The sequence below is a fragment of the Urocitellus parryii genome, chromosome 3 (assembly GCF_045843805.1).
Source record: "Urocitellus parryii isolate mUroPar1 chromosome 3, mUroPar1.hap1, whole genome shotgun sequence".
Taxonomy (NCBI): domain Eukaryota; kingdom Metazoa; phylum Chordata; class Mammalia; order Rodentia; family Sciuridae; genus Urocitellus; species Urocitellus parryii.
The window spans coordinates 189,441,900-189,466,546 of NC_135533.1; the positions used below are offsets into that span (position 1 = coordinate 189,441,900).

Here is a 24,647-nt window from a genome sequence, read left to right on the forward strand (position 1 = left end):
ACCACTTTATTCATCAGGTAACTCACCTGATTCTTACAATAGGCCTATGTCTCCAGCTCCATTTTACAGATGAGCAAACTGAGTCAGGGTTAGTGAAACTTTCCCAGAGTCCATAGGCTATAGAGTCAGATTTGACAAAGTTTACCTGACTCCAAAAAATAGCGTAGGCTTACATACCTTCCAAAACCTACAGTCATGACTCTCATAAGGACCTGTGATGCCCCAGTACCGTTTGCTCTTCTTAAATTAAATATTGCCATTATAGGATTCTAGCCAGGTAATTTTCAGGATGGCCTTTAAAACTCTATTGATTCTGTTAAGCTCACTTGAAGCTGAGAGTGTGTGTGTGCGCGGGCGCGCACGCATGCGCATGCACACCCTGAGATGATGTTAACTTTTCTTAAGTAAATAGAACCAGTTTTTCCACAGGATTATTAGGTTGCTCCTTTATGCCCTCATCCATTTCACACTTTCACTTATATGTGTTCACATCTTGGAGGAAACAGCAAAATAAATCAAGCTTCCAGCATGAGATCGGGGCTTGGCTAATTGTGGGTCCTCACTTGGCTTCTTGCAGGAGTGTTCCAGGCCTGATTTATTTATGGTGATGTGTGGGCAGCCTCATTGTCATCTTGGGATGATCCATTGGGGAGAAGGGAGAACAATATCTCCTTGCAAAGTTTATTCTCCAATCTTTTCAAACAGTGACAGGAACTTGGACTCACTCCAGATGTGGGCCAAGATCCTGAGCTACAACTCTTTTCTGTAAATGACCACCAGTTACCCCAGGAGGATAACCACGTGAGTTGCTTATCAACATACAACCCAGCTTGTTAGGCAGAGAAAAGTCTCATGGTCCTGAGATCTTGTAGCTGCAGTGCAGGGGCTCTGCATTCTTGAGACCAAAGAATAAAGCAATGTGGAAAGTGAGGACTGTGTTTTCCAGAATGGCATATCCATCTGCAGGCTAGTAAGCAGGACAGAAGAACCAATTTGTTCTAGGAGGTAAACCAGACAGCCTAAGCTTGCCTTTCCACATTTCCTCTTACTCAGGTTTCCATTGTTTACTGCCGTGTATCAGATCTGCTACGAAGGCCGACCTGTCTCAGAGATGCTGTCCTGTCTCCAGAGCCATCCAGAGCACATCTAACAGGAATCACATAAGGGGCTGGGGAAAGTCCTGCCTCTCCCATCAGTCTTTTGGATTCTTGTGGAAACCAACACTTGGCAACAAGAGATTTGCCCGATCATGCTCCCAACACAGACATGTATGAATTGTTACAGGTTCGTTTTTGAATGACGAGGGGCAGTTCGTTGGCTCAACTGTACAGGGCAACAACTAAACACACATGTGGGCATGTGTGTTCATTTCTCATTGTGTGGGTGTTTCTACTAATCAATATTATACATCCTTTTTAAAGATCACATTTGAAATTTCCCCACTGTGGTACTCTATAAGATTGGGACTATCTCAGCTAAATTTTTTAGATGTACTTCCTATGTATTTGAGTGGATGAATTATTTTTTTTTCTCCTTCTTTTGATGATAAATTTAACCAGCATTAAAATGGTTGGTAGGATGAGGAAGGGAATGTGTTCAAAGATCACCGTATTTAACATTTAAACACTATCTCAAACCAGCATAATTAACTTACTTTGATTGTGGGTTGGTGGTTTTTTTTTTTTTTTTCACAATTAGATAATCCACTTATATACTTCCCCTCTTGCTGCAGTTTTCTGAATTTTTAGCCTTCTTTCTCTTTTGTTGGCTGCCAGAATGTGCTTTTGTAAAGATTTCAGCAGTGGGAGAAGACAGAAAATTCACCGGGATTTTCCTGCCGTGACTGACGTTCTTCTGATTAACAGACACTACCTACTCTGTGCTAGGTGGTGCTTTTATGCAAACATTTCTTAAGTCCCCCAGATCCTCTGAGAGGGTGCTGCTATTATTCCTCTTGTAAGATGCAGTTGCTATACCTGGTCATCTGGGTGTGTGGGAACAGATCCAGGAATGGAGTGCGGCACTCTCTACCTGCCATCATGTGGGACCTTTTAAGATACTACTAGGCTTTTCTGGCCTCCAGCTACTTGGTGGTGGCAAGTGTCCCATGCAACCTTTCCTGGGGTCACAGGAGGACATCCTGACACTGAGATGTGTAGGGGTCAGGGTCTTGATGATTGCCACACCAGGTGTGGTCCACGGTCGGGTAGTATCTGCTTCGCTCTTTGGAATCCAGTTTCCCAGGCCCTGCCCTGGACCCCTGCGTGCTGTCTCTGCTTCAGTACACCTCTGTGTGTTTCTGATGCTCACTCTAATTTGAGAACCACTACTTTCAAAAACTTACTTCATCCTGGCCTGTCACACATTGTGTTCCACAGGAAGCAAGCATCCTGGACTCCAGGGGTTGTTCCAGGAGTACAGGAGACCTGGGGGGAGCTGCATAGGTCCATCCCTCTTGAAGGTGTAGCATGTATGTTAGTGTCAGGGGAAGCTGTTTGCTTATCCCGGTGAGTCCCAAACACGTTAGGCTTAGGGAGATGCTTTAGCAAAGGAAACTAGGCAAAGTTTCCAGGGAACACTGTTATAGGCTGAGGTGACTTTAGGACAGCTCGAGTGGATCCTTTGCTCTCTGCAAGCCATGAGCATGAACAGCTAGCTACCTGTGGAATTGTGAGTTCTGAACTTTTGCAGTTCAGGTCAGCCATGAATCTTTTATGGAGCTTTAAGGTGACGCTGTCGAGTACAACCAAGTCTACTTGTCAGCCTCGCTGAAACGCACATCATGTGGGATAAGTGCTTTTAATTTTAGAATTAGAATGGAATGACTGTACCCCTCAAAATGAGATTGGTTTCAGAATACCATTCCACAGTTACCTTATATAGCATTCCATAAGTATTAAAAGAACCTATGAATGTCATTTATATATTCATGAATTTTTAGTTACTTTGTGAGATTTTTTTTTTGCCCCACCCAACCCTAGTTTGAGGGGTTATTTTTCCCTTCTTTCTTTTGTTCTTCTATAACTGAAATGATTGTAGAATTGATTTCTGTGGGAATTCTAAAAAGCTATCTAAAACACTTCTGGGGCCTTTTTCAGCCTCATACACAGAAGTACATGGAAGCGCACACAATGCTACAGGTTTCAGCAGTTTTAATGCCGCTGTTAAATCAATTTTGGGGTCTCCTGATAAATCTTTTTTAAAGTTTGTACATAGGTAACAAAGAGTTACTTTTTAAGATATAAAAAGGGCTGTAAGCTAATTGTGGTGTCTACTAAGTAGGATCATGTGCTGGGAAGATTTGGGATTTTGTGTTTTCCCATCTGCATTCGGCCTCCTCTGGGTTTTGAACCTGAATATTTTTTTTCTTTCCAAATCCCCTCTTACTGGAGCTGGGCATTGTGGCACATGCCTGTCATCCCTGCGGCTTGGGAGGCTGAGGCAAGAGAGTCATGAGTTCAAAGCCAGCCTCAGCACTTAGCAAGGCCCTGAGCAACTTAGCAAGACCCTGTCTCTAAATAAAATGTATAAAAAGGGCTGGGGATGTGGCTCAGTGGTTAATGCCTCTGGATATACTCCCTGGTACCAAAAAAAAAAAAAATCCCTTCTTACCGCTCTGAATTCTGCTGACCATACCTCGAACATACTTATGATAATCTACACATTATGGGAAAAGGTAAATTTTATATAAGTTTATGCTCTGCTACTTATAGATATTTATTACTCTACGAGTCATCTATTTTTATAACCACCTGTGGTCCGTCCTTTATTTTAATTCACACTTCTTACCAATGATGGTGATAGGGAGGGAGGCACCGAGATGAGGAAAGTTCATTTGTACTATTTCAGCCAGTCTGTGAATGTAAAAACTACCCTGTGGCCTTGCTGTGGTCCACCCTGCCTGGTGTGGAACAGATGCCTGTCTTGATGCCCACCCTCGGGATGGAGTGGAGCTCCCTCTCTGCTCCTTTCCTCTCGCCCTTACCTGTGGGGTTGGCCTGCGGAGGGTGTTCTGGGGAGGTGCTGGTGTGCAAAGGGAACTTGAGTATTCCCACTGGTTCTGATCTGCTGCCCATTTACTTACACGTGGACTGTATTTGTTTACAGACGGTAGGTGGATGTATGATTTAAAGCTTGGTTTAATAAACATTTAACCCCTCCAAACTTGTGTTATGGGTTCTGTTATTCTTTTTTGTCATCAGAGTTCATAGATTTATGTAGGTCAGCTTTTTGCTAAAATCAGAATTTTGCTGCATTATCATTATTCAGAGGCTTCATCTCTGATCTCAGTTTTCATTGCTTGCTGATTTTTGTTTGTTTGTTTGTTTGTTTGAGGCAGGTTGAGGCAGGTTGCCTACACTTGCCTCAAACTTGTGGGCTCGAGTGATTCTCTTGCCTCAATCTCCCAGGTAGCTGGGTTTACAGGTGTAAACTTGCTGATGGTTTTACATACTTACAATTCTGGGCAAGAGACCTTTTAGTTCTGGTTACACAGTGAATGGATGAACTTGAAATTCCATCCTCTCCACCCCAAATACCTAGAAAAACTTGCAAGATGTAACAAGTATCTTCTTTTTGGGGGGGTGGGGGGGGGCGGGGAGGTACTGAAGATTGAACTCATGGGCACTCAACCACTGAGCCACATCCCCAGCCCTATTTTTGTATTTTATTTAGAGACAGGATCTCACTGAGTAGCTTGGTGTCTCACTGTTGCTAAGGCTGCCTTTGAACGCACCATCCTCCTGCCTCGGCCTCCTGAGCAACTGAGATTGCAAGCATGCCCCACCGCACCTGGCCAATCTCACAAAAATGTGAGGGAAGTTCAGGAGCCTGAAGCAAACAAGGGCTAATAGAGTCCTGAGGCTTGAGTTGCAGATCTTCTGCTGGCAATGGAATCCTCCAAAGGCCATGCTGCCAGTGAATGGACTAAGAAACACAAACTCTAGACACAAACAAGCTGAGCTTCAGGAGGAGAAAAATGTTTCTGCTGAAAAATTTTAATCAGGAATACAGCACAACAGTCATGATTGGGGTTTGAATTTTTAAAACTAGGAAACCATAAGCAAAAAATTGCATAGAAATTAGAACTTGAGTCGTAATCCCAGTAGGTACCTGGCAAAAGCAAGCGCAGACCACTGCAGGAATCCACTCCCCATCCAGGCTGCCTGGGTTTCCCATAAATAAAGTCCCCAATAAATTATAAAATAATGACACAGTAATTCTTTGTGAGTGAAAGTCAGTCTATGTTCTAAAACAAAAGACTTAGACTCCTAGGGTTTCAGATAATTTAATAACATGATAGATGCTTTGGAAGGTATTTTTTAAACTAAAGACATAAAGATTTAAAAATATTAATGAAGAAATCAATATTATTAAAATGTCCCTGCTACTGAAAATGATCTGCAGATTCAATGTAATCCCTATTAAAATACCAATGACATTATTGACAAAACTAGAAAAACAGTCCTAAGATTCATATAGAGCCAGATACCATGGTGTGCATCTGTAGTCTCAATGACAGAATGAAGAGACAACCTATAGAAAAGTATTTTCAAACTATACAAAGGATTGCTATCCAGAAGATGTGAGAAACTCAGAAAACTTGATAGCAAAGAAACATAGCCCAATTGAAAAATGGGCAGTACATATAAATAGACCTTTCTTCAATGGAAACATACAGGTTTTTCCATACAGGTATGAAAAACGGTACAACATCACTAATCACAGGAAACATGCAAATCAAACCATGAGATATCACCTCACTCCAGTAAGAATGGCTGTTATCAAAAAGATAACAAGTGCTGGGGAGGAGGTAGAGAAAATGGAAGCCTTCCATGGTGTTGGGAATGTGAATTAGCTCAGCTATTATGGAAAACAATATGGAGGTTTCTAAAAAATGTAAAATGAATCTACTATAGAGCAATCATCATATAGTTAACTTTTGTGTTTTGTGATCAACCCACCCAACAAGCACAACTTAAAGGTGGAAAAGTTTATCATGGTTTCAGAAGTCTTAGCCTGTAGATGGCCAACTCCATTGTTTTGGGCTCAAAGTGAGGCAGGACATCAGTGAGGAAGGGTTGAGTGTCAGAAAGCCACTTAGCTCTTGATGGAGTTAAGAAGCCAGTGTGGCCACAGTTGCCACCCCGTCAGTCCATTCAGACTAGGATGCACTGATTAGGTGACAGTTTCTCACAATCCAATTCCTTTCCCTCTGCATACTCCTGCATTAATGAGTGTTTTGGGGACACTTCACATCCAAACTATGATACCATTCCCAAACCCAGTATATGGAAGAGATACCTTCTGCATTCTCGTGGTTTTTTGTTTGTTTGTGGTGCTGGGGATTTAACCCAGGGCCTTGTGCATGCTAGGCAAGCACACTGAGCTATATCCCCAGCTCTGCACTCTCGTGTTGATTGCAGCCAAGAAATGGAAACAACCTAAGTGTCCATCATCTGGTAGATGGATAAAGAAAATGCACCACACAGTGAAGTACTACTTGGCTGCAAAACAGAATGAAATCCTGTAATTTTTAATAACACAGGTACAACTGGAGGTCATTATGTTAAAGTGAAATAAATACCATATGACCTCATTTGTATGTAGAATCTAAAAAATTGGATCTTATAAAAAACAGACTAGAATGGTAACTAGTAGATGATGGGGACAGTGGGGGCAGTTGGAGAGAGGTGAATTTGCAGGTACTAAATTATAGGGGAAAGAAGTTCCTGTGTCATATCACACAGCAGGCTGGCTGAAGATTATAATGTACTGTATGTTTTTTGAAAGCCTGAAGAAAGGGTTTTGAATGTTTTCACCATAAATGATCAATGTTTGAGGAGATAGCTATTTCTACTCTTAATTGAACATTACACGGTGTATACATCACATGATACCTCATTAATATGTATAGTTTTTTCTTGTTGGTTAAAATGAGATTTTAAAATAAGAGTTTTAATATAAATGCATACATACATACAGCAAAATACTGTGGAGGGGGAAACCTAATCAGACAGATTTGGAAAAGAACCAACTAGAACATGTAGGAATTAAATAATCAGTTGGATTTAAAAAAAATCGCTGGGAAAATAAATTAAAAACATGGGTCTGATGGAGGTAGAGATGGAATTAGCAAACTGACATATGGATGTGAAGGTGTTAATAAAGTAGCAAAGAAAATATTTGAATTTAAGAGGTAAGTAGAGGATTGGATAATAAGGATCAGCAAACATCTTATAGTAGTTACAGAAAAGAGAAAAGGGAGAGGCAGTTAAAAAAAAAAGGGGGAACAACAACAACAACCAAACAGGCCTGGCATACAGTGGTGTGCACCTGTAAACCCAGCAGCACAGGAGGCTAAGGCAGGAGAATCATAAGTTCAAAGCCAGTCTCAGCAACTTAGTGAGGCCCTCAGTAACTCAGTGAGACTCTGTCTCAAAATTAAAAATAAAAAGAGCTGAGGATGTGGCTCAGTGATTAAAGATTGGTTCAATCTCTAGTATCAACATAAATAAATTTTTAAAAACCAGGCTAAAATTGTCCAGAATTAACTGTATACATTTAGTTTTAAATTATTTTCCCTGATATATTTCTGCTAATTTTACCACCCAATCTTTTTTTTTTTTTTTAGTTGTAGATGGACACAATACCTTTATTTTATTTATTTATTTTTATGGGGTACTGAGGATCGAACCCAGTGCCTCATACATGCTAGGTAAGTGCTCTACCACTGAGCTACAACCCCAGCCTGAGCTACCACCCAATCTTTATAGCTTTGTGATTGCATATCAACCAAATTGATGGTGGACTTTTCATTTGGGGGAAATAAATCCTATGAGGAATCTATAAGTATTACATCCTATTAATCCGAAGTTGTGATTGATTGGACCATGATGGAACAGAGTCAGAGGTGAATGTGTTACCTGTGGTGGGGTTAGGGGGCAGCAGGTGTGGTGCTCAAGCTCTTGGTTAACCTTCAATACCCATGCCATTAAACCTAGTTAGCTAACTCTTCTTTGGAGCTCACTTTGCTTTTAAGTGGGAGTCTCTGTGCACCCTGGCTGGTGGCATCACTGTGAAGGTCGGTGAAGAGCAGGAGATCTTAAAATATCTAAGGAGAAAAATCATCATCTGTTAGAGTCTGTAAACAAGTCAGGATGGCGCCTGGCAAATGTTAGAGTCTGTAAACAAGTCTGGATGGCACCTGGCATATTGCCAGAGGGAGTGGTTTGTGAAGTAATGCCAGCAAGCCATTAAGTGTGGAGATTCCTTATTGGTTGACTGCTGTATCTAATTTATGTTAATTAAGATAAGCTGTGTGGAATGTATAAATACCTCTGTTGTCCTACAATAAATGGTTCCCACTCCTGCTGTATCAACGTACACAAGTAGTTCGTCACCCCCCCTGTTATTTTGCCGCAGCCGGACTGTGGCAATCATCAAGGTGGTGTGTTCACTAAATTATTTTACTTTTTGTTGTGACCTATTAAACTGCATTTCCCAGCTTCCCCAGCAGCACTCAGTGATACCATGGTGGCACCGTGTGATTGAGTTCTAGCCACAGGCATAGGAAGGAAAAAACTCCCACTTCCAGATGTGATGTTCTGCTTCATTCCTTATGTTCTCTTTTCCTGGATACTTGTTGGATGGATATCAACTTCCAGGATGATCTAGAAACCATACGTTGAAAATGCTATAATCTCTTTCAGCCAAGTTTTCTAGAAGATAGTGTAGAGAAAAACCCCTCATTTTTGGTCCATAATGGACCATGATAGATACAAAAAAGGAATCTTCATTCTATTATATCGCTGAGACTTAGGGGTTGTTTGTTATAGCAGCTAATATAACTTACCCTAATGTATTGCTAAAAAGATGTTTCAAGAATCAAGAAAAGAAATGGACTTTGCAGAAATAGCAAGAGATTTGGGAGAATTTTATCCCTTGGTTACCATAACGTGTCTGCTTTGCAACCTTTGTTTGGACATGGGACTGTGTCGGAAAATGAGTGAGCCTGTGGGTGTGTCTCTCCTCTCTAGGATCAGCTAAATCCAACTGGCTCAATTTGTGTGGTTGTATCCTTCCTCTGTCATGTACACAGGTCCAGGATTTATAAGACTTGCTTACTTAACACTAGAGAAGCACCCCCACCCACCCTGCCACACATGATGATGCTTAGAAACATCACTAGATCTTAGAGAAGACCACCCACTGGCTGCCATACTGGAAAATCATGACTGGCTAAAAATAAAAAAGGAGTGGCTCTTCAGCTCGCCCTCAAAAATTAAGGAATTTACCTTCTCTGAATTTTACACATTGTGAGTGAAACAGAGACACTGGAAAAGTACTTTGTCATTGAACTTAATGTACCCTGTAATTTGTCAAATTGGTGTTATTTGACTTGTTGCAAATGGAAATGCTTTTATGCTATGATAGGAATGTTATTTGCAGTTCTTTTCTGTTATTGTACATATTTATTTTTTAAATAACTTTTGAATAGGAAACACAGTCACTTAATTAAAAAATAAAGACCCTTTTCCAAATAGCCATTATTCGTTTCTAACTTGCTCTTCTACAATCCTGTTTTACAGATACAAGCAAATCCACTTTTTATCCCCTCTCCATTTCTTGATACAAAATAGAGCTTATCACATGCCTTATTTCACATCTTGCTTTTTCTCACTCGACAATCTTTCATATTAATTGCTTGTTTTTAACAACTGTGTATTTATTTTAGCTTTTTATTATGAAATAGTTCTGAATTCATAGTTTCAAAGGCAGTACAGAGAGGTTCCCTGTACCCTTCACCTAAAATCCTATGAGGTTTTTCCTAAGACATCAACATCTGGTTTTCTAAAGTGTTAGCTAACTCTTCTTTGGAGCTCACTTTCAAAATAACAGTGGCAAAAAACTTCTCACACAATTCTAAATACTTTGCATATGTGGACTTATTGATCCTCAAAATATACTATCTATATGCAGATAGGGAAACTAAGGCACAAAGATGTTAAATAACTTGTTCAAATGACAGAGATAGATAGTAACTAATAAAGCCAGGATTTGAACCCAGGCAGTTTGGCTTAATAGTCTATAGTCTTGCCAGGTGCGGTGGTGCACACCTGTAATCCCAGCAGCATGGGAGGCTGAGGCAGGAGGATCTTGAGTTCAAAGCCAGCTTCAGCAATAGTGAGGTGCTAAACAACTCTGTGAGACTCTTAATAAAATACAAAATAGGGCTAGGGATATGGCTTAGTGGTCTAGTGTCCCTGAATTCAATTCCTGGTACCAGCCCCCCCCCAAAAAAAAAGAGTCTATAGTCTTAACTCTGAAGTGACATTGACTCCTTTTGAATAGTGGGTGGTTACTATTGGAAGGGTGGGAGATATAGTCACTCTAAAGAATTCTTTTAGCAAATTTTCATGAATGTGCATGAAAATTCATGCATACATTAAGACACTGCTGTTCTAAAACTTTTTATTTCATCGCATTAATATTAAAGAACTTTCTAAGCAACATTTATGGATCTCTCACATTTTAAGTACATGCACATTTTATGACTTTTCCTTAATTTATTGCAGATATTTGGTTTTTTTTATAAGAATTGCTGCAGCAAACATTTTTGCACACATATCTCTGCTCACTTACATGAGTAAACATACAGTATAAGATCCTAGAAGTGAGATTGCTGGCTCACAGGTATGTATGGTTTATATTTTATTAGGCACTCCCAAATTTCTCTTCAAAAATTTGGCTGTAATTTATGCTTCTGACCTCATTATTTTGAGTTACCTCTACAACCTTATTAAGGATTCCTTGTTAATAATAATCAGAGACCTAAATTGAACCAATACAGAGATGTGCAGTTTTGTATTTATCAAGAATTATAAGTCTACACTGTCAATATCATTGTAAAAGAATAAAATTTTGTTATACAAAACTAGATTTTGTTACAACAGTTTTTTTCCTAATAGTAGGTAGTGCAGAAAATTTGTGTAGTCATGGAATGGATTGCATAAGGGAGCTATTTGCAAAGAATGTTGAAACAAGGAAGATTTTTTAAGAACCCACAAATTCAGTGTTTCAGCAAAACCCCAGGAGACCCCTGTGAAATCCAACTAATTGGAGTAAGATGCTTTTCCAGGGGTGTTCTATGTTCCAATGAACTATGACCCTCATGCCCACTAGAGGGCACTCTCCGTGAATGACATTTCCCTTGATAGCTTGGCTGCTTGTGAAAAAATAGCATCATTATTCCTGCAAAAACTTTTTAGAACTTTGTTCCTTGGTCAAGTTTTTAGGGTCACACATTTCCAAAGCTGAGTTTGTGCTGGGAAGTCAACCAGTGTCAGGGCTTCATTTTGACCTTTTTTTTTGGGGGGGGGGCACTAGGGATTGAATTCAGGGGCACTTGAACACTGAGCCACATCCCCAGCACTATTTTGTATTTTATTTAGAGACAGGGTCTCACTGAGGTGCTTGGTGACTCACTGTTGCTGAGACTGGCTTTGAATCGGTGATCCTCCTGCCTCAGCCTCCCAAGCTGCTAGAATTACAGGCATGTGCCACGATGCCCGGCCACTTTGACTTTTTTTTAAAATATATTTTAGTTGTCAATGGATCTTTTATTTATTTGTTTGTTTGTTTGTTTATATGCCATCCTGACGATCGAACTCAAGAGTCTCAACATGCCAGGTAAGCATGCTACCACTGAACCTCAACCCCAGCCCTCCACTTTGACATTTTAACTCAAAGATTTCGATATTCAGCAGTGTTCCTTCCATTTCTGGCCTCAATCCTCTGAGATGTTAGGCTGAACTTTGTGGCTTCTGGATCTCTTTTCTTTCCTTTAATGTTGGAGACCCACTTATGAACAAGTTTGTTCAGTTTATCTTTGCATCTCTGTCATTCTGATGCTGATATTCTGAAGAAAGCCCAAACACATGTTTCTTGCTTTTGGCTCTTGGGGAAATATTTCTAAAGGATGGTAGAGCTTCCGTGCTTGAAAGAAGAGTGATAGGCATGGAGAGAAAGCACCTCGAAGATTACATCTGTAATCCCAGCAGCTCAGGAAGCTGAGGCAGGAAGATCACAAGTTCAAGACCGATCTCAGCAATTTAGGGAGACCCTGTTTCAAAATAAAGAATAAACAGGGCTGGGGATGTAGCTCAGTGGTAAAGTGCCCCCTGGCTTCCATCCCCAGTGCCATCCCTGGTTTCAGGACTTTGGAATCAGGCGGGAGATTCAAATTCTGGACCTGCATGACCTTGGGCAAGTGACTTAATCTCTCTAGGCCCCCCCCCCCAGTTTTCTTCTCTATAAATAGTATCATCAGGTTTCTTGAGAAGTCAGAAAATATGTAATTTTTTTTTTCACAATTCCCTAATTTCGTGATGGAAAGTGATACCGACGGGTTCTGCTCCCTCACACGTGGAAGTTTGAACATTGGAGAAGCATGCCGAGGCAAGCATATAAAGCAGGGTTTATTTAAAAGGGTAACATAGACTTCTCCTGGGAGGGAGAAGGGGGCCATAGTTGGTATCCTAGTATTCTAAGAAGCCAGGTGTTCTGCCCTTTTTATATGTTTTAGGCTTCTTTTGTTCTCCTGCCTTTCCCCCCTTATCCTTCTCCTTCCTGCATATCAGGACTAGGACTAGGCCCAGGACTAGGCCCAGGAACACTGGGTGGGATGGCCCAAAGGTGGAAACCAGTGGGCTGAAGGAGGAGGGGCAAGATGGTGCAGCCCAGAACACCTTAATTAACAACTTTCTAGCTCCCTGTAAGGAGGGGCAATTCCTGGGACAGGTTACCTTTGCAACAGTTTGGAGCAGGGACAGATTCTTGAAAAGGGTGGAGGAAGGACTCTGAAGGAATTAACATTTCAATCCCTCAAGGAACAGTCTCGTCTTTCCAGGAATTTACTCAGAATTGGCCTAACTCGACCGACCTGACTCGATTTACCTGTCTATACTGACTGCCTGTCTAATTCTGGCTTCAAAAGGACCGGAGGAAAAAAAGGACAAGTCTTTATTTGGTTTGAATGGTCTGGGGCCTTCTGTAGGGAGATGTCCAGGAAGCCAGGGAACATTCTGGACTATAGATCAAAAGGGGAGGCAATCTCAGTAGCTCACAGCTGTCATCCCAGCTACTCAGGAGGCTGAGGCAGGACAGGCCTTAAGCCCAGAAGTTGGAGGCCAGCCTGGGCAACGTAGCAAGACTCTATCGAAAAAAGCCCAGGGAGAAAGTGGGTGTCCAGGCCCGGAGACAGATACACAGGATGAAGTGTCCAGGTGAGGCCCACTCAGACATTCACAGTTTATTTCTTTGGGAGAATTTATAAATCTTGCACCCCATTCCCCAGGTTTTATTCATTGAGAGTCCTGCTTTTATTTGACCCCATCACCACAAATGTGAAAGCCCCTGGGAGTCTATTAGTTGTTGCAATACCCAGAGTGACCTCTTGAGGGAAGCACTGTGCAAGGGTTATTCAATCAACACCATTGGTTCAACAGAGCTCACTGAGCGGATGTTACATGCTAAGTGAATATGTGACTTGGGCATTTACCTCTGGTCAGTGAGGGGGAGGTGGAAAGAGGTGAGGGTTAGAGCTATATTTCTAGATTTATTAACTTTCCTGTGCCAGGCATTTTCCCCATATCTTATGTTACTCCAAGTCAGGTGGCAGTTGTCCCATTTTATAAAGGTAGAGAGGCATGACCACCACCAGTCTTTCTTCAAGCCACCTCTGCTTCTCAGAATGTCCTTTTCTCTACTGGCCACTGTGTCCTACTTCTCCTCCAGCATATGGGTCAATTCCCTCAAGTTGCAAATCTTACTAATCTTACTTGTAAATGTCCTGACCTTCCAACTGGACTGGATCTCCAGGAGCCAGGAGTCCTGCTGATGCCTCCTTGTGTCCCCAGGATCCAGTCCAGAGATGACACTAGGGGTGCTCCATTCCAGTTGGTTACTGTCTGGAAAGAGGCACAGGGACAGGCCTTAAATCCAGGCCTTTGGCCATTCAACTTCACAGAGTCTATTTCCAGCCCCACAAATCTAGACTCGCCCTGCGCCTTGCTCTGATAATGCAGCTGAGTGGTATGCAGCCAGACATGATGGTATGCCAGGTCCAATCGATACAAACCATGTATTTATCAACTGGACTCCTTCCTGTTCCCTTACTCTCTTTAGTCTCTTCTTTTTCTAGGAAACAATTTTTTTGAATCATTTTAAAAAGTTAATTGCATGTAGCTCAAATTCATTTATTTTGATCTGCAGCCTAACTTTCCATTATATGAACATATCCCAACACAGTTATCCATTTCCATGTTGATGGCACTTAGGTTACTAATACAGGGGGGGGAAGGAAAAATAATTGTTATGGTTTAGATGTGGTGTCCCCCAAAAGCTCACATATGAGACAATGCAAGAAGGTCTGGAGGAGAATGACTGGGGTATAGCCTTAACATAATCAGTGAATTGACCCCTGATGGGATTAACTGAGTGGTGACTGGTGTGGCTGGAGGAAGTGGTTCATTGGGGGCGTGGCTATGGCGTATACATTTGTACCTGGTGAGTGAGTCTCTCTCTGTGCTTTCTGATCACCATGTGAGCGGCTTCCCTCTGCCACACATTCCTCCATGATATTCAGCCTCAACTTGAGTCCTGAGGAATGGAGCCAGCTATCCATGGATTGAGACCTGTGAAACCATGAGCCCCCAAATAAACTTTTACTCCCCTAAAATTGTCCTGGTCAGATCTTTTAGTCACAGCAGTGAAAAAGTTGACTAAAACAATAATCGTGTGCATGAGTGAGACTTTCTCAAAGTCTGTAATAGCCAATCCTGGGGAGCAAGCACACAACTTCAAATTTACGAAGATACTGCTCTACTGCTTTCCAAAGATATTGGACCAACCTGCTCTCCACCAGAAGCCTATGAGCATTCTCATTTCTCCACGTTGGACGTCACCTAGCTTTGGCATACTCATTTTTTTTGCAACCTTTTGCCAATCTGGTGGTTTAGAAACAATGTTTGTTGATACCTCAGTGTTTATTTCCCTGACTGCCAAGGAGTCTCTCTCCTTTTTATGGGCTCTTCTGGTCACCTCTTGGGAATCAACTGTGCATATCTGCTATTTTTCTGCTGGATTAATTTTTTTTTGTCAGTTTGCTCCTAAAAGGTTTCATATCATCTTTATATTATATATTACATACATGTATGGAAATATAGTATATATAATACATGAAAATATTATGCATTTTAATATATTTGCTTGCATATAGGACCTTCCAGTAATTATTTAAACTGGTTTATGAAGATATTGTTCACATAACATATAATTCAGTGATTTTTTTTTGAAAAAAATACAATTTTAGAACATTTTCACAACCTCATAAATCCCTATCCCCTATCCCTAAGCAGCCAGCCACTGATTCACCTTCTGCTCTGCAAATGGGCCTATTGTTGACACTTTATATGAATGGGATCATACAGTATGTGGTCTTTTGTGACTGGTACCTTTCATTTAGCATAATTTTGAGGTTTATAAATCATGTTCTAGTACATATCAGGACTTCATTCTTTTATGACTGAATAATATTCCACGACACTCCATTTTTCTTACTCATTCATCAGCTAAAGTAGTGTTCAAAGAAAAATGTAGTTGAAATTGGAATTATTTTTTGGTACTAGGGATTGGACCCAGGGGTGCTTAACCACTGAGCCACATCCCCGACACCCCCTTCTTCTTCTTTTTTTTTTTTTTTTTTTGAGACAAAGTCTCACTAAGTTGCTCAGGGCCTCCCTAAATTGTTGAGGCTGGCGTCAAACTTACAATCCTTCTACCATGATTCCTGAGCTGTGGGGATTACAGCCTATGCCATGGCACCCAGTGGAAATTGTTATATTTGTTTATTTATTTAGGATGATTTTAAATTTGTTTTAATTAGTTATACATGACAATAGATGCAGTTTGATACATCATATATAATGGAGTATAACTTCTCATTCTTCTGGCTGTACATGGTGTAGAATTACACCCTGTGTAGTTATATATGCACATAGGGTAATAATGTCTGATTCTGATTCATTCTCCTATCCTCCCTACCTCCATACCTCGTTCCTTCCCTTCACTCCCCTCTACCTAATCTAAAGTAACTTTGTTCTTCCCTAGCCACACCCCTATTGTGAATTAGCATCTACATATCAGAGAAAACATTTGACTTTTGTTTTTGGGAGATTGGCTTATTTCACTTAGCATAATATTCTCCAGCTCCATTAATTTACCAGCAAATGCCATAATTTCATTCTTCTTTAAGGCTGAGTAATATTTCACTATATATATTTTACAGTTTCTTTATCCATCCATCTATTGAAGGACACTTAGGTTGGTTCCATAGTTTAGCCATTGTGGATTGAGCTTCTATAAACATTGATGTGGCTGTGTCACTGTAATCTGCTGATTTAAGTCTTTGGGGTACAAACTGAGAAGTGGGAAGGCAGGGTCAAATGTGGTTCCACTTCAAGTTTTCTGAGGAAGGAAATTGTTATTAATAGCATTGAATGTCTGCTCATCTGTCTGACTGTCCTACTCCCACACATCATCAGGAAAAGTCTTTCTACCCAAATATGAAAGGCTTTGAACTGTAGGCTGCTGGTGAGGCTTCTCCATTCTAGTTCCCAAATTCAAGAGACAGAGACCCTCAATATCTTGATGGAGCCCGTGGGTCAAGAGCATCAGTATCACCAGCAAGTGGTTAGACGTTCTGCAGTCCCTGCCCAAACCCATTGGGATCAGGCCTTCCAGGAGAACAGTTTGGAAGGCCCTGCTCTGTCATGCCGTTTCTCACTCTGACCCACCCATATTGAGGTGGCCTGGAAGTCTTTATAAACAATGCCAATGATCTGTTTGCAGAGATTCTGGTTTCCCTGGTCTATAGGAACAGCTCTCAGGCCCAGTGTGTTTTCGGGGCTCCCAGGTAACGCCATTGAACAACCAGACCTGAGAACCCGAATCGCAAATATCTTTTTGGACCCATCTCAACTTATTTTTGTAAACCACTTTTAATTTAGGAACATTTAGTCTACATGTGTTGAGCTACCAGATTTGCAATGTGTTTAGCTAAACTGACTTAATGACATTCTGGTAAAGGTCCCTTTTCTTAGGAATTGGGGTATGACAGTGGCCAGTTTCACCTTCTTTCCCTGAGCTCCCTCTGAGTGGGTGCTCAGAGCTCTGTTGACAAAGATCCTGTGGTTCCAAGAAAACACAGCTGAAGCCCTGGGAAGGGTGGCTTGCCACGGATGTGCCAGGGTTTTGTTTGGTTTTTGTTTTTTTGGGTTCATTTTTAGTTTCCTGTTTACAAATTTGCTCCACAAGGAAAGACTACTACCTTAAGCAGTGTTTACCCCAAACAACTTCTTCCTTGCTCCCGTCAGCCGATTAAATACAATAAGAACAAACATCTTGGGTACACACCAGCGCCTGTCTCTTTTTAAATAAACCCAATCCTGATCTTATCTTTGCTAAGGAAGCTGTGGCTGCAACAAGCAAGTCTATTTCTGCTCCCTTCTCATCTCTCAGAGGATTTCCTTCCCTGTATTGGCTTCCTAATGCATGATCCTGTCCCCTGTCAGGTTTTGTCATGGTGATAACTGCAGGACCATCTCATGGAAGGGACTGAGCAGATTGACATCTGCTTCTCATATCCAAAAGAGGTTCTGCCATTTTCCGTGTGTGTGTGGGGGGGGGGGGTTCGAGGAGGGTCTATGTCCCCTTGTCATTTATAGTCCTGCCCTCCATCTAACCTAGATGGCATAGTGGCAATGCCCTACCATCATGGTTGAGGCCACTTTTTCGAGTTCAAGGAAACAGGCAAAGAGGACGTGCGTGTTCCAGGTGTCCTGCGTTATCTGACTCAGACACCAGAAGGTGCGAGACCTTCTGCATTTTCTGACTCCCACGTTTTCAGCCACCTCAGAGCTTATGTCGCCCTGACTTGTGGAAGGGAGTGGCCACATAAGAATCAAAGGCCCCCAGGTTCCTGAAATCCACACCAGGCAGGGCGCTTACAGGTGTCGAATAGCCTCTTGGGTTCTCTCCAGGTGCAGCTGAATTACTGAACTGCTGAATGGATCTATTTCTATCAGACTGGGCCAGGGAACCCTGCTACTTCTCCCAGGTGTGCAGCACTTGCCTGATTCCAAATCTGGGACATTTCCTTCTCACTTAAAGCAGATTCCTTGGAGGGTTTTAACCCCATAGAGTTCTCAAGCCTGGGAAATTCAAGATAGGAGACTCAGGTTGGGAGGGTTGAGACCTCCTTTGACCCAGCAGTCCAAAGCTCTTTCTAGGGTGGCAGGTCTGGGACCAACAGAAGCCAGCAGGGCTTGCTCAGTATCTTGGGCCTGCCATAGTCAATTACTTTTGTTTTTGATCTTTGCTGAAGCCCTTGGCTTAATTGGCTGGTCGGCTGCCTCTCTGATCACATTACAGATCTGCACCTGTGCAGTCCTGGTGTCCTTTGTAAATAACAGCCTGTTCTTTCAGCTAGTACTTGCCTGCTTCCTTACCCTGCCTTTTAATTTTTTTTTTAAACTGGTTCCCTTCTTTTAAATTAGAACTCCAATAAATAATTCAGTGACCTGGCCGTTGCCGCTCAGGGAGCGCTCTGATGGTGTTGATTGGCGATCTCCACCCAAGGCATTTGGGCTGTTTGCAACAAGATTTGTGTTGCAAATCTCTAGAATAACCGATCCCAACTTCTAAGACGTCTCTGATGTCCCCTGCAAACGGCAGCCCGCCTGTTCCCGCAGATGCTCCGTCGACAGGGATTTGATGTGAACAGCGTTTCTTTCAACTTAAGTACTTGTATCTGCAGAAGAGTGCGTGTTCTTGTCGATTCAGAGAGCTTCTCCAACAGCAGGCATGTGTGTGTGTGTGTGTGTGTGTGTGTGTGTGTGTGAGAGAGAGAGAGAGAGAGAGAGAGAGAGAGAGAGAGAGAGAGAGAGTAAAAGGGAGAGAGAGAGAGGGCAGGGTGGAGACAGGGCCCTGTGGATGGTTTATATTTGATCATCCTAGGTTTGTAGGTCTGTGCCCTGCCTCCTCCCTACTGGGCCATCTCTCTTGGACACGCTCTTCTTACTGGTTCCCTTTGATTTTCTTCATTCTTAAGCACGACATCCAGTCTCACTGGCCTTAACACAATATTATATATAATTCCAAATTAATTGAACTTAATCAGTTTTAATGTTCTCTGGTATTAAATGTCAGCAGAATAGAATGATCTTTTTTTTTTTTCTCTCCTAAAAAAAAAAAAAAGAGGGGATTGGGGTCGTGGCTCAGTGGTAGAGCAATTGCCTATCACGTGTGAGGCACTGGGTTTGATCCTCAGGACATAAAAATAAAATAAAAGGTACTCTGTCCATCTATAACTAAAAAAAAAAAAAATTCAAAAAGGGTGATAATTAAAATGCTTTCTTTTTCCTATTTTTTTAAGCACCACATATATGTTTTTGATTTTTGCAGTACGAGGAATTGAATCTCATGCATGCTAGGCATGTGCTTTACCACTGAGTCATAGCCCCAGCACTTTAAAAAAATTGTTTTTATTCTGAGACAAGTTCTCACTAAGCTGCCCAGGTTGGCCTCGAAATTGCAATCCTCTAGCCTTAGCCTCCCGAGTAGCTGGGATTATATATGTGCACCACAGTACCTGGCCACATATATGGATTTGATGTCAAAATTTCCATTACCCCATATGATCCCACTTTGTTTAGTTTCCATTAAAACAAAGGCATTTTCCCATAGTGTTAAATACCCTTAGAAAATATATTTAACTATATGTAAGTTGATGGCATTTTTAGTGTTTTGATTTTGAGAAATATGACCTAATTATATCTATTAGTGGAATTACTAATACTAGCATTATAGAATTTAAAGGGTTTATTTATTTATTTGTTTATTTATTTATTTAGTGGCTCTAGGGATTGAACCCAGGGGCACTTGATTACTGAGCTATATTCCCTGTCCTTTTTATTTACTTTTTTTTTTTTTTGAGGCAAGGGCTCACTAAGTTGCTAAGGCTGGTCTTGAACTTGTATCCTCCTACCTCAGTCTCCTGAGTAACTAGGTGTATACCATCTAGCAGGTGTGCACAGGTGAGTACCGCCATGCCTGGCTAAAGGGCATATTTAAAAAGCTCTCAACAAATATGAGAAAATTGTCTATGAGTCATATAAAAGCACCCAGTTTACTGCTCATCTGTCTGACACTTTAACAGTGTCTTGGAAAAATAAAAACTTTGCCCATTTAATAGGTGAAAATGATATCTTGGTATTTTAATTTGTGTTTAATTATCAGTTAATAGAGGGTTCAGAGATAAGAGGGTTTAGAAAAGGAAGATGTTTACTTGCAAGACATAAGAGGCTCTCAGAAGGAATTGCTCACCCAATAAAAAAACACAACAGGCGGGGCACACCTGTAATCCCAGCTACTCAGAAAGCTGATGAAGGAGGATCACAAGTTCAAGGCTACCTGGGCAATTTAGTGAGACCCTGTCTCAAAATGAAATTTGAGAAAGAACCTGAGGGTCTAGCTCAATGGCAGAGCATGAGTGAGTTCTATTCCCAGTACCGTGAAAATAAACACAGCAGGTCATTAAAGTCAAATATGGCAAAATTACTGAGGTACTGAATTTAAAGTTGATGTGTTCATGACAGAAAACCATTAATTTTCTTACAGGGTTATCATTTCTACAACGGTCGTGGCTTCAGAGAGCAGCCTTGCAAAAGTCTGGGATAAAGTTGCTAGCATTAAGCACTCAGCAACTTACAGGAAATGCTCAGAAGTTCATCAATTTAGGGGTAGAATTTGTGTTCAAAGCATCTGCTTTCCTCTACCCCTAGGACCTAAAGGAGGCAAGGCTCAGTTTTGCTTGCACACGATATTCCATGAGTAGAAAGAATGGTATATTTCTTCTTATATGACTCTATGTCATATAAGACCTGATTGATTTTATTGGAGTTTATGATTGAACTCAGGGGCACTCGACCATTGAGCCATATCTCCAGCTCTATTTTGTATTTTATTTAGAGATGGGGTCTCACTGAGTTGCTTGGCATCTCGCTTTTGCTGAGGCTGGCTTTGAACTCTCGATCCTCCTGACTCAGCCTCCCGAGCAGCTGGGATTACAGGCATGCACCACCGCGCCCGGCTCCTTTGCCTTTTGATTTGGTTTATGGTATTCTTATCACAGCTACTTCTTTTACTTTTTTAGCCAAATCTACTGAATATTCTACCCATGATTTCTGATTCAGTATCATGCTTAGAAGTCTTTTTAATGTTTTTTTTATAGGCAGCTCACAGAATGGGAGAAAATATTTGCAAATCATATAACTGATAAAGGATTAATATCTGGAATATATGATCATTGATTCTTAGATGATCACTCTCTACAACTCCGTGGCAACAACCTTTAAACAACTTGGTTTTTAAAATGGGCAGTGGATTTGAATAGATATTTCTTGAAAGATATACAAAGGGCTAACACACAAGAGAACATGCTTAATTAATATTACTAATCATTAATAATGCAAATCAAATCTACTATGAGATCCCACATCACACCCATAAAGTAAAAAGTTTCTCTCTCTCTCTTTTTCTCTCTCAAAACCCAGATAACAACAAGTATTGATGAGGATAGGAAGAAATTAGAACTATTGGACATTGCTGGTGAGATGTGCAAGGTACAGCCCCTATAGAACACAGTACCACGTTCCTCAAAAAATTAAAAATGGAATTACCATGTGATCTAATAATTCCACTTCTAGGCATATACACAAAGGAATAAAAAGCAAGCTCTTGCACAGATATTTGTACATCTATATTCGTTGGGCATTATTTGTAATATCCAAAGACAGAAGCAGCCCCAGGTTTCACCAAGAGATGAATAAACAAAATGTGGTATGAATAGACAATGGAATATTATTTAACTTTCAAAAGGAAGGAAAATCTTTGAAAAAGAAATTAAACTTGAAGAGACATAAAACTCAAAGACATTCTGTTAAATAAAATGAGCCAGACTAAAAAAGGATAAATGCTGTATGATTTGGCTTACAATAAGGTACCTAGAGTAGCCAAATTCATTGAGACAGAAAGCTGGAGGGTGGCTGCCAAGGCTGAGAGGAAGGGGAAGAATGGGAAGTTTCAGGAAATTTGCAAGATAAAAAGCTCTGGAGGTAGTTGGTGGTGCTGTTTGCATGACTATGTGAATGAACCTCAATGCCACTGAGCCGTGCATCTCAAAGTGGGTTATGATGGTAAATTTTACATCATGTTTATCTTCCCACATTAAAAAAAAATCACTTGTATTTTCTAATAATACTTTATAATTGTAATATGTGACTTTCAGAACTATAGTGACTGAACATCATCATCCATTTCTAGTCACAGTGAATTCACCCACTTGTGGTGGGAGGTTAGTGGTTGGGGGCCTGGTGACAACCAAACCAAGGGTGAGTTAGAAATGGGGACAGGTTGCCTTAGGCTACCTGTCCTGGTTACTACAGTTGTGGAACAAATTGCCCTAAAACTTAGTCACTTCAACAATAGCCATTTTACTGCATCTGGCAGATTCTGTGGACTGGGAATTCACAGGCTTGGGTTGGGCAGCTCCTCAGTCTCTTATGATGTTGACCTGGGTGGCTCAGTGAAGTGTGGCTAGTCTGGACATCCAAGATGTTTTCACTCACCTCTGCTGACGTGTTTGGATGGTTGGACTTGGCTGGACCTGTTGACTGGAGAACATCACGTGACCTAATCAGAGCGTGGTCTTAGGTGGACAGATTTCCTTCATGGTACTCAGGTCTCCCTGAGTGAGCATCCCAAGGGTACCACATAGAAGCTACCTGGCTTTTCTGACCTAGGCTTGGAAGTCACATTGTGTTGCCTCCTCTGCCTGTTGTTGATGACAACATGGGCTCAGCCGAGATTCAATGGGAGAGGAGAGGAATATTGTATGCCACCTCAAGTCTCATTGTGGAGAGTATGTGGGATAGGATATTGCTGTAGCCATCTTTGGAAAACACATTCTACTCTACCGTTGCAAAGAGGGAGGGACAGAGAGAGAAAGAGAGGATTTATTATTCAAGTGCAAAAGACTAGCCTGGCAGGATGGCACATGTCTGTAATCCCAGTGGCTCAGGAGACTGAGGCAGGAGGGTCTCGAGTTCAAAGCCAGCCTCAGCAAAAGCAAGGCGCTAAGCAACTCAGTGAGACCCTGTCTCTAAATGAAATACAAAATAGGGCTGGGATGTGGCTCAGTGGTCGAGTGCCCCCGAGTTCAATCCCTGATATCCAAAAAGACAAAAAAAAGCAAAAGTCTAGAATTAGGAAAGCCCTGGAAGGGAAGCATGGACCAGGGACTCTGCCTCTGACCTCCCTACACGTCTGCCTTCCTGCAGGCTCAGTTTCCCTGGGTCTTCCTATCTTTCCCCTGTCCTCCATTCCTTCCCACCACCTGGTCTACTAGGGCCTCTCCAGCCTGTCTGCAGCTTTCCAGAGAGTGTGAGTTCAAACTCCTGGGAGACTGGCTCAGCTCAGATTTCTCAGCAACCTTTGGTCCAATCAGCGGAAGGAGTAGACGGGTTCTCACACCTGGCTACACAGTTGGATCCCCTGGGCAGCTTTCTAGAAAGTATTCAAGGCCTGGGTCCACCTCCTGTGCTCTTTGGTTCGAGGTTTGAGACAGAGCAGGGGGGGTTGCTTTAGATGAGTGGTGTCCACATTTCTCCCATGTCCAGGGTCCTTTGCTGTCACTATGAGGCCCTGGAAGTGGCCAGGAGGTATGGGCAGCAAGCTTGCCAAGGGACTATCAGTCACCAGATAGGGAAGGAAAAACAGGCTTTTCTTGTTTTGGAGCTTGTGTGTGGCTGTGGTTGTCTTTTCCACAAATCTCAAAGAATGTGTAAGCAGCGAGAAGAGACCTCCAAGACAATCGAACTTACCTTATTCACTGATAGATGTGGACTAGGGTGATCAATTTGTTTGGTTTGCCTGGAACTGTCCCAGCTATAGCATTGAAAGTCCCCCACCCAACCGCTTCCCGGGGACGTCCCCCAGTCCCAGGTAATCCCAGGAGGTTTGGAAACTCCATACCCATCCACACTTATTCCCCATTCTTCCTGCCCCCATCTGCCGGCAGTGTTCATCTACTTCCTGTCTCTGTGAATTTGCATATTCTGGACATATAAATGGAATCCCGCAATATGTGTCCCTTTGTATCTGGCTTATTTCAGGCAGAATCATATTGGTTTTTATTGTTGTTTGTTTGTTTGGCTTTTATTTTTATTTTTTTTTTCCTAGCGTCATGTTTAAGGTTCTTTATGTCCTAGCATGTATAAGTCCTTTATTTCCTTTTATTTCCTGAATGGTATTTCATTGTCTGTCTATCCCATATTTCATCAGTGGATGGACGTTTGAGTTGTTTCCATTTTTTGGCAATTATGCAAAATGCTGCTAGGAACATCTGTGTAGGTTTTGTGTGAACATATGTTTTCAATTCTCTTGGCTATAAGGAGAAAAATAATAAGAGTGGAATTGCCGGGTCCTATGGTGACTCTATGTTTAACATTCGAGGGACAGCCAGGCTT

General features: G+C 41.6%; 1 protein-coding gene across 4 annotated transcripts in view; it reads left to right on the top strand.

Moving 5' to 3' along the window:
• The window catches only part of Gpd1l (glycerol-3-phosphate dehydrogenase 1 like), an 85,551-nt gene that overhangs the window by 48,051 nt on the left and 12,853 nt on the right, over positions 1 to 24,647 (top strand). For 2 of the 4 annotated variants that reach the window (XM_077796249.1, XM_077796251.1), the window contains exon 8: positions 1,054 to 3,615. The exons of the other annotated variants lie outside the window; for them this stretch is intronic. In XM_077796249.1, the coding sequence (XP_077652375.1) occupies positions 1,054 to 1,150 (97 nt within the window). In that variant the 3' untranslated portion in view covers positions 1,151 to 3,615. Of the gene's footprint in view, positions 1 to 1,053; positions 3,616 to 24,647 lie in introns of those variants that run through there. 4 annotated transcript variants of the gene reach the window in all.